Source organism: Phyllobates terribilis, unplaced genomic scaffold, assembly GCF_046119375.1.
Source record: "Phyllobates terribilis strain yellow unplaced genomic scaffold, ASM4611937v1 Scaffold_14__1_contigs__length_39327217, whole genome shotgun sequence".
NCBI classification, from domain to species: Eukaryota; Metazoa; Chordata; class Amphibia; order Anura; family Dendrobatidae; genus Phyllobates; species Phyllobates terribilis.
Window position 1 is genome coordinate 35615025 of NW_027362774.1, and position 15326 is coordinate 35630350.

General features: G+C 59.5%; 1 protein-coding gene across 1 annotated transcript; it reads left to right on the forward strand.

Annotated features, from left to right (window-relative positions):
* The first annotated feature begins 6599 nt into the window (after window positions 1-6599).
* On the forward strand, window positions 6600-12519 carry KLHL36 (kelch like family member 36). Its single transcript, XM_073659636.1, has 3 exons — window positions 6600-7718; window positions 7990-8147; window positions 10684-12519. The coding sequence occupies exons 1-3, from the start codon at window positions 6600-6602 to the stop codon at window positions 11237-11239; spliced, it is 1833 nt and encodes a 610-aa protein (XP_073515737.1). The 3' UTR covers window positions 11240-12519.
* The last annotated feature ends 2807 nt before the right edge of the window (window positions 12520-15326 follow it).

Here is a 15326-nt window from a genome sequence, read left to right on the forward strand (position 1 = left end):
GCCACAAAGCCTCAGCCCAGTGCATACTGTTTGTCGGGGGTGGGCACCAGGGCACATATTACTTTTTGGTAAGTGAGTGGAGTTCACTACCAGACGCCTCCGTGCCCCCCCCCCCAGACGCCTCTGTGCCCCCCCCCCAGACGCCTCTGTGCCCCCCCCAGACGCCTCTGTGCCCCCCCCCAGACGCCTCTGTGCCCCCCCCCAGACGCCTCTGTGCCCCCCCCCAGACGCCTCTGTGCCCCCCCCAGACGCCTCTGTGCCCCCCCCAGACGCCTCTGTGCCCCCCCCCAGACGCCTCTGTGCCCCCCCGACGCCTCTGTGCCCCCCCCGACGCCTCTGTGCCCCCCCGACGCCTCTGTGCCCCCCCGACGCCTCTGTGCCCCCCCCGACGCCTCTGTGCCCCCCCGACGCCTCTGTCCTTCCCCCCCCGACGCCTCTGTCCTTCCCCCCCCGACGCCTCTGTCCTCCCCCCCCGACGCCTCTGTCCTTTCCCCCCCCCCGACGCCTCTGTCCTTTCCCCCCCCCCGACGCCTCTGTCCTTTCCCCCCCCCGACGCCTCTGTCCTTCCCCCCCCAGACGCCTGTCCTCCCCCCCGACGCCTCTGTCCTTTCCCCCCCCCCGACGCCTCTGTCCTTTCCCCCCCCCAGACGCCTGTCCTCCCCCCCCCCCCCCCCAGACGCCTCTGTCCTCCCCCCCCCCCCCCAGACGCCTCTGACCTTCCCCCCCCCAGACGCCTCTGTCCTTCACCCCCCCCAGACGCCTCTGTCCTTCCCCCCCCCCCAGACGCCTCTGTCCTTCCCCCCCCCCCAGACGCCTCTGTCCTCCCCCCCCCCCCCCAGACGCCTCTGTCCTCCCCCCCCCCCAGACGCCTCTGTCCTTCCCCCCCCCCCAGACGCCTCTGTCCTTCCCCCCCCCCAGACGCCTCTGTCCTCCCCCCCCCCCCCAGACGCCTCTGTCCTCCCCCCCCCCTCCAGATGACGCCTCTGCCCCCCCCCTCCAGATGATGCCTCTGCCCCCCCCCTCCAGATGACGCCTCTGCCCCCCCCTCCAGATGACGCCTCTGCCCCCCCCTCCAGATGACGCCTCTGCCCCCCCCTCCAGATGACGCCTCTGCCCCCCCCTCCAGATGACGCCTCTGCCCCCCCCCTCCAGATGACGCCTCTGCCCCCCCCCTCCAGATGACGCCTCTGCCCCCCCCTCCAGATGACGCCTCTGCCCCCCCCCTCCAGATGACGCCTCTGCCCCCCCTCCACCTCCAGATGACGCCTCTGCCCCCCCTCCACCTCTAGATGACGCCTCTGCCCCCCCTCCACCTCCAGATGACGCCTCTGCCCCCCCTCCACCTCCAGATGACGCCTCTGCCCCCCCTCCACCTCCAGATGACGCCTCTGCCCCCCCTCCACCTCCAGATGACGCCTCTGCCCCCCCTCCACCTCCAGATGACGCCTCTGCCCCCCCTCCACCTCCAGATGACGCCTCTGCCCCCCCTCCACCTCCAGATGACGCCTCTGCCCCCCCTCCACCTCCAGATGACGCCTCTGCCCCCCCTCCACCTCCAGATGACGCCTCTGCCCCCCCTCCACCTCCAGATGACGCCTCTGCCCCCCCTCCACCTCCAGATGACGCCTCTGCCCCCCCTCCACCTCCAGATGACGCCTCTGCCCCCCCTCCACCTCCAGATGACGCCTCTGCCCCCCCTCCACCTCCAGATGACGCCTCTGCCCCCCCTCCACCTCCAGATGACGCCTCTGCCCCCCCCTCCACCTCCAGATGACGCCTCTGCCCCCCCCTCCACCTCCAGATGACGCCCCCCCCTCCACCTCCAGATGACGCCTCTGCCCCCCCCTCCACCTCCAGATGACGCCTCTGCCCCCCCCTCCACCTCCAGATGACGCCTCTGCCCCCCCCTCCACCTCCAGATGACGCCTCTGCCCCCCCCTCCACCTCCAGATGACGCCTCTGCCCCCCCCTCCACCTCCAGATGACGCCTCTGCCCCCCCTCCACCTCCAGATGACGCCTCTGCCCCCCCTCCACCTCCAGATGACGCCTCTGCCCCCCCCTCCACCTCCAGATGACGCCTCTGCCCCCCCCTCCACCTCCAGATGACGCCTCTGCCCCCCCTCCACCTCCAGATGACGCCTCTGCCCCCCCCTCCACCTCCAGATGACGCCTCTGCCCCCCCTCCACCTCCAGATGACGCCTCTGCCCCCCCCTCCACCTCCAGATGACGCCTCTGCCCCCCCCTCCACCTCCAGATGACGCCTCTGCCCCCCCCTCCACCTCCAGATGACGCCTCTGCCCCCCCCTCCACCTCCAGATGACGCCTCTGCCCCCCCCTCCACCTCCAGATGACGCCTCTGCCCCCCCTCCACCTCCAGATGACGCCTCTGCCCCCCCCTCCACCTCCAGATGACGCCTCTGCCCCCCCCTCCACCTCCAGATGACGCCTCTGCCCCCCCCCTCCACCTCCAGATGACGCCTCTGCCCCCCCCCCCTCCACCTCCAGATGACGCCTCTGCCCCCCCCCTCCACCTCCAGATGACGCCTCTGCCCCCCCCCTCCACCTCCAGATGACGCCTCTGCCCCCCCCTCCACCTCCAGATGACGCCTCTGCCCCCCCCTCCACCTCCAGATGACGCCTCTGTGCCCCCCCCGACGCCTCTGTGCCCCCCCCGACGCCACTGTGCCCCCCCCGACGCCTCTGTGCCCCCCCCGACGCCTCTGTGCCCCCCCGACGCCTCTGTGCCCCCCCCGACGCCTCTGTGCCCCCCCGACGCCTCTGTGCCCCCCCCGACGCCTCTGTGCCCCCCCCGACGCCTCTGTGCCCCCCCCGACGCCTCTGTGCCCCCCCCGGCGCCTCTGTGCCCCCCCCGACGCCTCTGTCCTTCCCCCCCCCCCCGACGCCTCTGTCCTCCCCCCCCGACGCCTCTGTCCTCCCCCCCGACGCCTCTGTCCTCCCCCCGACGCCTCTGTCCTCCCCCCCGACGCCTCTGTCCTCCCCCCCGACGCCTCTGTCCTCCCCCCCCCCACGCCTCTGTCCTCCCCCCTCCCCCCACGCCTCTGTCCTTTCCCCCCCCAGACGCCTGTCCTCCCCCCCCCCCCCCAGACGCCTCTGTCCTTCCCCCCCCCCCCCAGACGCCTCTGTCCTTCCCCCCCCCCAGACGCCTCTGTCCTTCCCCCCCCCCAGACGCCTCTGTCCTTCCCCCCCCCCCCAGACGCCTCTGTCCTTCCCCCCCCAGACGCCTCTGTCCTTCCCCCCCCTCCAGATGACGCCTCTGTCCTTCCCCCCCCTCCAGATGACGCCTCTGCCCCCCCCCTCCAGATGACGCCTCTGCCCCCCCCTCCAGATGACGCCTCTGCCCCCCCCTCCAGATGACGCCTCTGCCCCCCCCTCCAGATGACGCCTCTGCCCCCCCCCCTCCAGATGACGCCTCTGCCCCCCCCTCCAGATGACGCCTCTGCCCCCCCCTCCAGATGACGCCTCTGCCCCCCCCCTCCAGATGACGCCTCTGCCCCCCCCTCCACCTCCAGATGACGCCTCTGCCCCCCCTCCACCTCCAGATGACGCCTCTGCCCCCCCCTCCACCTCCAGATGACGCCTCTGCCCCCCCTCCACCTCCAGATGACGCCTCTGCCCCCCCTCCACCTCCAGATGACGCCTCTGCCCCCCCTCCACCTCCAGATGACGCCTCTGCCCCCCCTCCACCTCCAGATGACGCCTCTGCCCCCCCTCCACCTCCAGATGACGCCTCTGCCCCCCCTCCACCTCCAGATGACGCCTCTGCCCCCCCCTCCACCTCCAGATGACGCCTCTGCCCCCCCCTCCACCTCCAGATGACGCCTCTGCCCCCCCCTCCACCTCCAGATGACGCCTCTGCCCCCCCCTCCACCTCCAGATGACGCCTCTGCCCCCCCCTCCACCTCCAGATGACGCCTCTGCCCCCCCCTCCACCTCCAGATGACGCCTCTGCCCCCCCCTCCACCTCCAGATGACGCCTCTGCCCCCCCCTCCACCTCCAGATGACGCCTCTGCCCCCCCCCTCCACCTCCAGATGACGCCTCTGCCCCCCCCTCCACCTCCAGATGACGCCTCTGCCCCCCCCCCTCCACCTCCAGATGACGCCTCTGCCCCCCCCCTCCACCTCCAGATGACGCCTCTGCCCCCCCCTCCACCTCCAGATGACGCCTCTGCCCCCCCCTCCACCTCCAGATGACGCCTCTGCCCCCCCCTCCACCTCCAGATGACGCCTCTGCCCCCCCCCTCCACCTCCAGATGACGCCTCTGCCCCCCCCCTCCACCTCCAGATGACGCCTCTGCCCCCCCCCTCCACCTCCAGATGACGCCTCTGCCCCCCCCTCCACCTCCAGATGACGCCTCTGCCCCCCCCCTCCACCTCCAGATGACGCCTCTGCCCCCCCCTCCACCTCCAGATGACGCCTCTGCCCCCCCCTCCACCTCCAGATGACGCCTCTGCCCCCCCCTCCACCTCCAGATGACGCCTCTGCCCCCCCCTCCACCTCCAGATGACGCCTCTGCCCCCCCTCCACCTCCAGATGACGCCTCTGCCTCCCCCCTCCACCTCCAGATGACGCCTCTGCCCCCCCCTCCACCTCCAGATGACGCCTCTGCCCCCCCCTCCACCTCCAGATGACGCCTCTGCCCCCCCTCCACCTCCAGATGACGCCTCTGCCCCCCCCTCCACCTCCAGATGACGCCTCTGCCCCCCCCTCCACCTCCAGATGACGCCTCTGCCCCCCCTCCACCTCCAGATGACGCCTCTGCCCCCCCCTCCACCTCCAGAGGACGCCTCTGCCCCCCACCTCCACCTCCAGAGGACGCCTCTGCCCCCCCCCTCCACCTCCAGAGGACGCCTCTGCCCCCCCCCTCCAGAGGACGCCTCTGCCCCCCCCCTCCAGAGGACGCCTCTGCCCCCCCCTCCACCTCCAGATGACGCCTCTGCCCCCCCCTCCACCTCCAGATGACGCCTCTGCCCCCCCCTCCACCTCCAGATGACGTCTCTGCCCCCCCCTCCACCTCCAGATGACGCCTCTGCCCCCCCCTCCACCTCCAGATGACGCCTCTGCCCCCCCCCTCCACCTCCAGATGACGCCTCTGCCCCCCCCCTCCACCTCCAGATGACGCCTCTGCCCCCCCCTCCACCTCCAGATGACGCCTCTGCCCCCCCCTCCACCTCCAGATGACGCCTCTGCCCCCCCCCCTCCACCTCCAGATGACGCCTCTGCCCCCCCCTCCACCTCCAGATGACGCCTCTGCCCCCCCCTCCACCTCCAGATGACGCCTCTGCCCCCCCCTCCACCTCCAGATGACGCCTCTGCCCCCCCCTCCACCTCCAGATGACGACGCCTCTGCCCCCCCCTCCACCTCCAGATGACGACGCCTCTGCCCCCCCCTCCACCTCCAGATGACGACGCCTCTGCCCCCCCCTCCACCTCCAGATGACGACGCCTCTGCCCCCCCTCCACCTCCAGATGACGACGCCTCTGCCCCCCCTCCACCTCCAGATGACGACGCCTCTGCCCCCCCTCCACCTCCAGATGACGACGCCTCTGCCCCCCCTCCACCTCCAGATGACGACGCCTCTGCCCCCCCTCCACCTCCAGATGACGACGCCTCTGCCCCCCCTCCACCTCCAGATGACGACGCCTCTGCCCCCCCTCCACCTCCAGATGACGACGCCTCTGCCCCCCCTCCACCTCCAGATGACGACGCCTCTGCCCCCCCCCTCCACCTCCAGATGACGACGCCTCTGCCCCCCCCTCCACCTCCAGATGACGACGCCTCTGCCCCCCCTCCACCTCCAGATGACGACGCCTCTGCCCCCCCCTCCACCTCCAGATGACGACGCCTCTGCCCCCCCCTCCACCTCCAGATGACGACGCCTCTGCCCCCCCCTCCACCTCCAGATGACGACGCCTCTGCCCCCCCCTCCACCTCCAGATGACGACGCCTCTGCCCCCCCTCCACCTCCAGATGACGACGCCTCTGCCCCCCCCTCCACCTCCAGATGACGACGCCTCTGCCCCCCCCTCCACCTCCAGATGACGACGCCTCTGCCCCCCCCTCCACCTCCAGATGACGACGCCTCTGCCCCCCCCTCCACCTCCAGATGACGACGCCTCTGCCCCCCCCTCCACCTCCAGATGACGACGCCTCTGCCCCCCCCTCCACCTCCAGATGACGACGCCTCTGCCCCCCCCTCCACCTCCAGATGACGACGCCTCTGCCCCCCCCTCCACCTCCAGATGACGACGCCTCTGCCCCCCCCTCCACCTCCAGATGACGACGCCTCTGCCCCCCCCTCCACCTCCAGATGACGACGCCTCTGCCCCCCCTCCACCTCCAGATGACGACGCCTCTGCCCCCCCCTCCACCTCCAGATGACGACGCCTCTGCCCCCCCCTCCACCTCCAGATGACGACGCCTCTGCCCCCCCCTCCACCTCCAGATGCCTCACGAGCAGGCGGACTTGCATGTCGTTCTGTCATAAATGTCTGAGACGGTGGGAGCCCCCCAGTCCGCAGTGATGGTGCAGCAGATGTCTCTTAGTATGGTAGAGACCGCCTGTAAGATGGAGTGATGCAGCGCCCCCTGCAGCCAGTAACGCCTCCTCTTTCTCCGCAGTTGTACCGGTGGAGCGACCTCTCCTGCCTCGTCCTCCATAGGCTCAGTGAGCAGAGGCAGAAGGGCCATTTCTGTGATGTGGTACTGGTGGCCGATGATCAGCGAGTGCCGGCCCACAGGAACTACCTGTCCGCCTGCAGCGACTACTTCAACTCCATGTTCACCATAGGAATGAAAGAGGCGCACCAGACGGAGGTGGAGCTGGTCGGCGCGTCCTTCATCGGCCTCAAAGCCGCGGTGGACTTCCTGTACACCGGTGACCTGATGCTGGACGGAGGGAACATTGATTACGTCCTGGAAACGGCTCACCTTCTGCAGATCTGGAAAGTGGTGGACTTCTGCTGCGAGTACCTGGAGAGTGAGGTGAATGAGGAGAACTATCTGTACCTGCAGGAGCTGGCCTCCATCTACAGCCTGGAGCGGCTGGGCTGCTTCATCGACTCGTTCATCCTGCGCAGCTACAGCGCCCTCTGCTTCACCAGCGCCTTCCTGCAGGACATCCCTCTGCAGAAGCTCTGCCTGTATCTGATGAGCGGCCAGGTGCAGCACGGCAGCGAGCACGACCTGCTGCAGTCCGCGCTCCAGTGGGCGACTCACTCTCCGCAGCGGGAGGCTCAGGCCTATCAGCTTCTGCAGAACATCCGCTTCCAGCTCATCTCAAAGAGCGAACTTCTGCACCGGGTGAAGCCCGCCGTATCTTCTCTGCTCCCCAAAGAGTCCAACTGTGAGAGCCTGGTGGAGGAAGCCATCTACTACCACAGCAACGTGGCGGCACAGCCCCTGCTGCAGAACGTTCGGAGCACTCTCCGTATGGGGTCGGAGCGCCTCCTCTTCGTGGGTGGAGAGGTTTCTGAACACTGCCTGGAGCTGAGCGACGACGTCTACAGTTTGGACATTCAGAAGGAGCAGTGGATGTCGGAGACGCAGCTCCCCGCGAGGAGGAGTCACCACTGCGTCACCGCTCTGGGCAACTTTATCTATGTGGCCGGAGGAAGCTTCTCCCGGGACAATGGCGGGGATGCTGCATCCAACCTGCTCTACAGGTACGATCCCCGCTGGAGTCTGTGGATTCAGGTGAGACACCTCGCGTAGATATAGCTGCGCCTTTTGAAGTAAAATGGTGCATTTGTTACAGAAGGAAAAGCTCTAATGGTGGTAACGTAATATCAGCGTCAAAAGTACCACGGACGGAAACGCCACAGGTCGGCGCTCGGCGGTTCCCGTAGACTTCCTGTGGGTGCCGCTTGGACGCTGATATTTTAGTCTCCCCACCATGGATGTCTGAAACGAGAATAAGCCTTTAGAAAAAAATGGAAACCCTGAATGTCACGTTTGCCGTTCGCAGGTGGCCTCCATGAATCAGCACCGCGTGGATTTCTATTTAGGTGCCGTGACTGATAAACTCGTCGCAGTCGGTGGAAGGAATGAAAATGGCGCCCTGTCCTCAGTGGAAGTCTACTGCCCGCAGCTCGATCTCTGGAGCTACATGTCCGAGCTGCCGAGGTGATCATTTCTTTGCACTTTTTCAAGATCTCTGATTGCTGTTTACATTAAAAAGCCTAAAAATCTTCTTGATCCAAGGGTTTGTTCACACTTGAGTTTTATTGAAGAACTTTTGGAGCAAAAACTCTCCCAAATCCTCCTCAAAACTCTTCAAAACCTTTCAGTTTTTGATCAGGTTTTTGCTCAAAAAAAAAAAAAAAAACTCTGCAAAAAGATTCATTGTGCCTATACCTGCCAGTCGTGGCCAAAAGTTTTGAGATGGACAGACATTTTGGGTTTCACACTTCAGTTTTCATAGTGGAAATTTGCATTAACTCTAGATCTAGAAGAGATCAGAAGAATTGAAAATTGTTAAATTTTCACGGCAAAAGAATTATTCACAAAATCCTCCTTTCCACTGATTTTCACTTCTGCCACAAAATGACCTGTTCCATCATTCCAGTGATCTATTCATTAGCTCAGGAGAAAGTTGTAACCAGGACAAGGCAGCTGATGTCGCTCTGTCATGGTGGACTGGTGGCTTTTAAAGTTAGCAGGTGCTGAAATCCTTGTCTTCTATTAACCGTAGTTACCTCCAACGAAACGTGTGACGTCACCATTGCTTTGCATCAAAAGAGCTTTACAGGTAAGGACATTGCTGCTTGTAAGATTGCTCCTAAATCAACCATTTATCAGATCATCAAGAACTTGAAAGAAAAATAGTGCCCAAAATAGTCCAGCAAGTGCCGGGACGCCTCCTTAAGAGGATTCAGCTACCGGATTGGTTCAGCCCCAGTGCTGAGCTTGCTCAAGAACGGCAGCAGGCAGGTGCCAACATCTTCTGTGAGGTAGGGAAGCAAATCAGCTACTTCTCTCCAAGAAAACATCAAGGACAGACTGACATTCTGCAGGAAGTACAGGGACTGAACGTATGAAATGTTTTAATTGTCCGACTAAAAGAGTGAAAACACTGAAGAGGCAAAATGTGAAAAACAAAATTTGTGTCATTCTCAAAAATTTTGCCATGACTGTCATACCTCTTACAGCTGAGGGTTTGGTACAGTTGTTTCTGTCGAGATAATCTTCCATTGGCTAAATACCGCAACTTCTGATTCCTTCACGTTTATCTCTGGGTTCCAGAATAGCAACCTGCAAGTCACTGTCATCGTGGAGACATTGTGCCACTGCGGGGCTTTACTAGTAACTGCATTGCCAGCTGAGGGGCAGGACAGTCAGGACCCCCGTCTGTAGCCACTTAGCTGATGGAAACAAATACAATGTTACCAACGGCAAGACGGCAACGTATATAACTGCACATCTATAGTACAATAAAGGCAGTTATATGGATTTCCACAAGTCCAATCATTTGTGCTTACAGGAGATAAACCAAAGTCAAAGGTGTCTGGAGGAGGAGGACGGAGGAGTCTGGAGGAGGACAGGGGTATCTGGCAGCAGCTTATTCCTTTTTCTCTATTAAAACCACATACAAGCCCAATTGAGCCCAGTCTACAGCACGTGAAGAGGGGCACTAGGAGGAATAGCTGCCATAGCCTACAGATTCTTCCGCGCCCCCCCCACCTCTGGCAGACCCTACCCCTCCCTCCTGGCAGACGATTCTTCCGTCCCCCACCCCTTTCTGGCAGACCCTTCTTCGGTCCCCCATCCCTTTCTGGCAGACCCTTCTTCGGTCCCCCACCCCTTTCTGGCAGACCCTTCTTCGGTCCCCCACCCCTTTCTGGCAGACCCTTCTTCGGTCCCCCATCCCTTTCTGGCAGACCCTTCTTCGGTCCCCCACCCCTTTCTGGCGGACCCTTCTTCGGTCCCCCATCCCTTTCTGGCGGACCCTTCTTCGGTCCCCCATCCCTTTCTGGCGGACCCTTCTTCGGTCCCCCATCCCTTTCTGGCGGACCCTTCTTCGGTCCCCCATCCCTTTCTGACGGACCCTTCTTCGGTCCCCCATCCCTTTCTGGCGGACCCTTCTTCGGTCCCCCATCCCTTTCTGGCGGACCCTTCTTCGGTCCCCCATCCCTTTCTGGCGGACCCTTCTTCGGTCCCCCACCCCTTTCTGGCGGACCCTTCTTCGGTCCCCCACCCCTTTCTGGCGGACCCTTCTTCGGTCCCCCATCCCTTTCTGGCAGACCCTTCTTCGGTCCCCCATCCCTTTCTGGCAGACCCTTCTTCGGTCCCCCACCCCTTTCTGGCAGACCCTTCTTCGGTCCCCCACCCCTTTCTGGCAGACCCTTCTTCGGTCCCCCACCCCTTTCTGGCAGACCCTTCTTCGGTCCCCCACCCCTTCCTGGCAGACCCTTCTTCGGTCCCCCACCCCTTTCTGGCAGACCCTTCTTCGGTCCCCCACCCCTTTCTGGCAGACCCTTTCTTCTCCCCCCCCCCCCCACCCCCTCCCCACCCACTCCTCTCGCAGACCCCTCGACAGCGACTTATCTCAAGAGAACAAAAGAATTCATGTTTCACATCATGTGTATGGGGGATCTATGGTTCGGGCTCATGATACGCAGATAATTTCTAAATGTACAATGACGCTGCTTCTATATTTCAGATTCACATATGGACACGCTGGGTCCGTACACAAGGACTATGTCTACATCTCTGGAGGACACGATTACCAGATTGGCCCCTACAGGAAGAACCTGCTGTGCTACGACCCGCGAGCTGACGCCTGGGAGGAGAGGAGACCCATGACCGTTGCCCGTGGCTGGCACAGTATGTGCACGCTAGATGACAGTATATATGCTATAGGGGGCAGCGATGACAACCTGGAGTCTATGGAGCGGTTTGACATTCTGGCGGTGGAGTGCTACAGCCCCCAGTGCGATCAGTGGACGCGGGTCGCTCCACTGCTTCAGCCCAACAGTGAGTCCGGGGCAGCCGTTCTAGACAATAAGATTTATATCCTGGGGGGCTACAGCTGGGAGAACACGGCTTTCTCCAGAACTGTACAAATATATGATAAAGAAAGGAAGAAGTGGGTGAAAGGAACGGACCTGCCGAAGACAGTGGCTGGGGTGTCCGCCTGCGTGTGTGTGCTGAAAAACCGGAGCTACGACAAAGCTAAGAAAACGAAAACAAAGAGACCGGCAGACAGGGGTCGATGATCGTCTGCCCAAACGTGACACCGAGTACCGCACCCAGCTGGCTCCGGACGCAGGCTTCTCCATCATTGCTGCTTTTCAAAGCCACGGCTAAAGTAGACGGTCGGGTCCCCCTAGGATACGTCCTGTGCCGGCACATGGGACTCGCCGGGTAAAAGAGAATAACCCCCCTAAGGGCTGGAATAATAACACGTGCAGGTTTATTGCCAACACAAGCGTGGATCCAAAAGGAAGGAGCGATGTGTAGAGTGATGAAGACGCACAAATCTCCTGTCGTATCCACTCCTAGGATTGTCTGATAAGACCTCCAAAAACTGCACGTGACACCAACCTGTAGGTCGGCTCCACCCGAAGCAGAACGTAGCCGCCTTTACTGATGGGACCCGGTTCATCCAAGGACATAATGAAGGTTTCTAGTAAAGTTATTGCACATAAACGATAACATTTCTATCTGTAAACATGGCCTGGAGTATGGATTGTTGGTCCTTTAGTATCGGGAAGATGAAGGATTTCCAGTCTTTACCTTCTTGTTGCTGTTCCATTGTGTCGTTAGTTGTGCCTACTTTTCAGAAAAGAACATACGTGTTGGGTATCGTGAGCTGTTCCTCTAGGCCCGGACCACAGCCTATATCACATTTAGGGGGTAGACCATTAGCTGTGACCTCCAGTAGGACTTTACAATGAATGTCACTTAAAGGGGTTGTTGCAACCTTATTAAATGGGTAGAATTGCAAAGTGCATGTAAAACCTTCAGAGAGTTAATTTTTATACATATATGAAGTACAAAAAGGAAGAAAAATTGTCCTCTGAAGTCCATACCCCTCAAGGGAGCACTTTTTTTTTTTTTTTAATATCTAAAAATGCCACATTTTAAAAGAGAAGGTGAATCCGGGCGGTGATGACCTAGACGGACATAGCCCACAATGAAATCATTTTTGCGCCCGGTAATGTGGGTCGCATTTCAGCAAATAGTGAAAAATCCAAAGTTGTCACTTTACAGTTGCCGCTTCCCCTTTGTACTAGTGATCGCCGGGGGTCCTAGCTGTCACAACCCGTCTGGTTTCCAGGTGGGACGTCATAGCTTAGTGTAGCCTCTTGCACTGGGGACTTTGGGGTCGTACAGGTAAAATCCCCCTTGTTATCGCCCCGGGTGTACTTTCTTCCTGGCTGTATTTGTAGGTCCTCATTTTACTGATCTTCCACACTGGCTTTTTATAGTCTGATGTTGTTTGTTCACTTTTAGATATTTTATGGCAGTCATAAAAAACACTGAAACATAAAAATGTGCTGTCGTCCTGTTTTTTTTTTGCAAAAGTAATGTGGAGGTTGTAATTGGGAATTGCTTGAATAGCAACTGCTCTGCAGATTCCTATAAGCAGAAGGGCTGAAGCATCCGATGGTAAAAGCAGAATTCTTAATGCTACAGTCTAGAGGTTTCCTGGAGCATAAAATACAGCATGTAACTCCAGGATCCATACAGGATAAGTAATGCCCTATACATCAAACTCCTTTACTACAAAAAAAACCAACAAGTCAAGCAATAAAGTACAACGAACTGTAGCCATAAGGGAAGGGTAGAGGGAAGGAGACGATCGGGAGGGGAAATGCACAGACAAATAGTGGAGAGAGAGGGAGGAAAAGGGGTTGACTCCTCGCCCTCCGGACCCTCCAAATGAAGTAGTATCTGAGCAGGCTGTGGATCAGCCTGCCGCAGTCCCAGTTGAACATGCTCTCCCTCCCTCCTCAGGATGAACTGGTTCCTGGCGTCCCCCCCCCCCAAAAAAAAAAAACGTCCTTAAAACAGTTCATAAAGTATCCTGGATTGCTTCAAAGGGAAAAGTCCGTAAAGGACTGAATGGTATGATAGGCTTGCTTTGGGGACAGAGTTCCTCAGGTTGTCCTCCAGGGCAACCAACAGGTGCTGTGCAAAACGGCAATCCCAAAAAACATGCAGAGATGTTTCTTCTATGAAGGGCCATATTGGGCAGTAGTTGGTCATGCACAAGTTCCGTGCATGCATGAATGACCAGATGGGCAGCCCACCCCGTATCGCCATCCTTGTGACCGCTGATCAAACTGTTCGACACATTAGTCAACGCGGATATCGACATGTTGGCGTGGAGTCCTGGAATGTTCTCCTCTTCGTCCTTGGCTCTGAAGAGTTTGTGGAGTCTGTGGCTTCCACAAATTGGACTCCAGGTGGTGTTCTCCCCCCCCCCCCAGAAACCCCCCCCCCCCCCCCCCCCCCACAAACGGGACCTCTCCGTAGAACAAGGGTGTCTTCCAGTTGTAAGGGTAGAAGCTGTCCCACTTTTCCCAGCCGAGGCTCCTCCAAAGAGAAAGCATGAAGAAGCAAGACCTGGACCTGCCCGCAGAGACTCTCTTCACTCGCAGAGGCGGAGGAATGCAGTCGCAGACTAAGGAGGTCCACAGGTGGGTGGGGATATTCAGGACGCCATTCCCGCCCATGTGTGGCTTCTTGAACATGACTATTCACTTCACTCTGTTTATCTTGGAACCCCAGACAAAGCGAAACACTGTCCTGGTAATGGCCATGGACACGGTGACATGGGGGAGGCCAGGCCTGCACCATGTACTCCAGCACGGGCAGTACCTCGATATGCAGGACCAGCACCTTTCCCTCACGAGTGAGGGGTCTCACGTTCCATAGTCCAAATCTCTGGTTTACCTTTGCCGCGCATTGTTCCCAAAACTTGAGGGCTGCTCCTTCCTTCATGAACCAGACTCGGGCTGGATGTTGAATGGGAAGAGGGTGCAGGAGGCCAGTTGCCAGTCTCCAAAGAATATGGCTTCCGACTTCCTGCACTTGACCTTAGCCCCTGAAGCTTTTCCGAAGGTCGCGCATGTGTGGATGAGGGCATCGACTAAGCTTTGGTAAGAGCAGAAAACGGTCACATCGTCCATGTAAAGCAAGCACTTGACCTCGTGTCATTCCGGTCCCGGTGCAGTGATTCCTCTGATCACTCCATTTTGCCGGATAGCCTCTGAGAATACCATGCAAACAAAAAGAAGAGGTGAAAGAGCGCAGCCCTGTCTGATCCCAGAGAGGACCGGAAAGGGGCTAGTCTTCTAGCCGTTAACCAACACCGTACTGTGAATGTCAAAATAAATTAGTCAAACATAAGATCAAAACATGCTATCCAAACCTAACCTGTGCGGCGCCTTGCCCATGAACTCATGGGAAACCTGTACAAAGACCTTTTCCTGATCCAAACTGACCAGGGCTGTGTGTGTACAGTGGGCCCTGATGTACTCTACCATTTCCAACACAAGAGCGAGGCTGTCTCCGATTCAATGTCCAGGAAAGCCGTAAGTCTGGTCGGGTGGATAATCAGTCCTATGACAGTCTTCAATCTTGTCGCCATTGCTTTGGCCAGGATCTTGTCTACGTTCAGAAGAGTGATGGGACGCCAATTCTTCAGGTCGCACCCCTCTCCCTTTTGCTTGTACAGGATCGTGACCATTCTTTCACTCAAAGACGGAGGCATTCTGCCCTCCATCACCATCTCCTCGTACAGTTCTAACAGGTCTGGACAGTTTAGGTCTCCCAGCGTTACATAGCGCTCCACAGGAAGACCGTCCCTGCCCAGGATCTTGTTGATCCTAAGCATTTAGCATCCGAGAGCAATTTGTCCACCGTCAGAGGGACGTCTATGGCCCCTGCGCCTTGTTACGATACTAGCATAGTACTGCTGAAAACCAGTAGCCAAAGGAGCACAAGCCGGAACAGCAAGCGGTAATATTGTAATTGTTCTTGTATGTATACCCCTTTTTCACATGTAAAGTGCTATGGAATAAATGGCGCTATAATAATTAATAATAATAATAATAATAGAAGTTCTTGGAGATAGCAAGGAGTTGTAGGAAACAATCCGTAGATAAATTGAACAGACTAGGTAAGAATGTTCAGGAGCTGGAGACTGAAGCTAAGCTAACAGCTAGACACAATACTCAAGCAATGAGTGAGAGATCCATGTGGCTTTAAGTAGGAACCAAACAGGAAACCAGATGGATTCCATAGATTTAGAATCCGCCATCTAGGAAAAGGGCAATTGTAGAACACAACAGC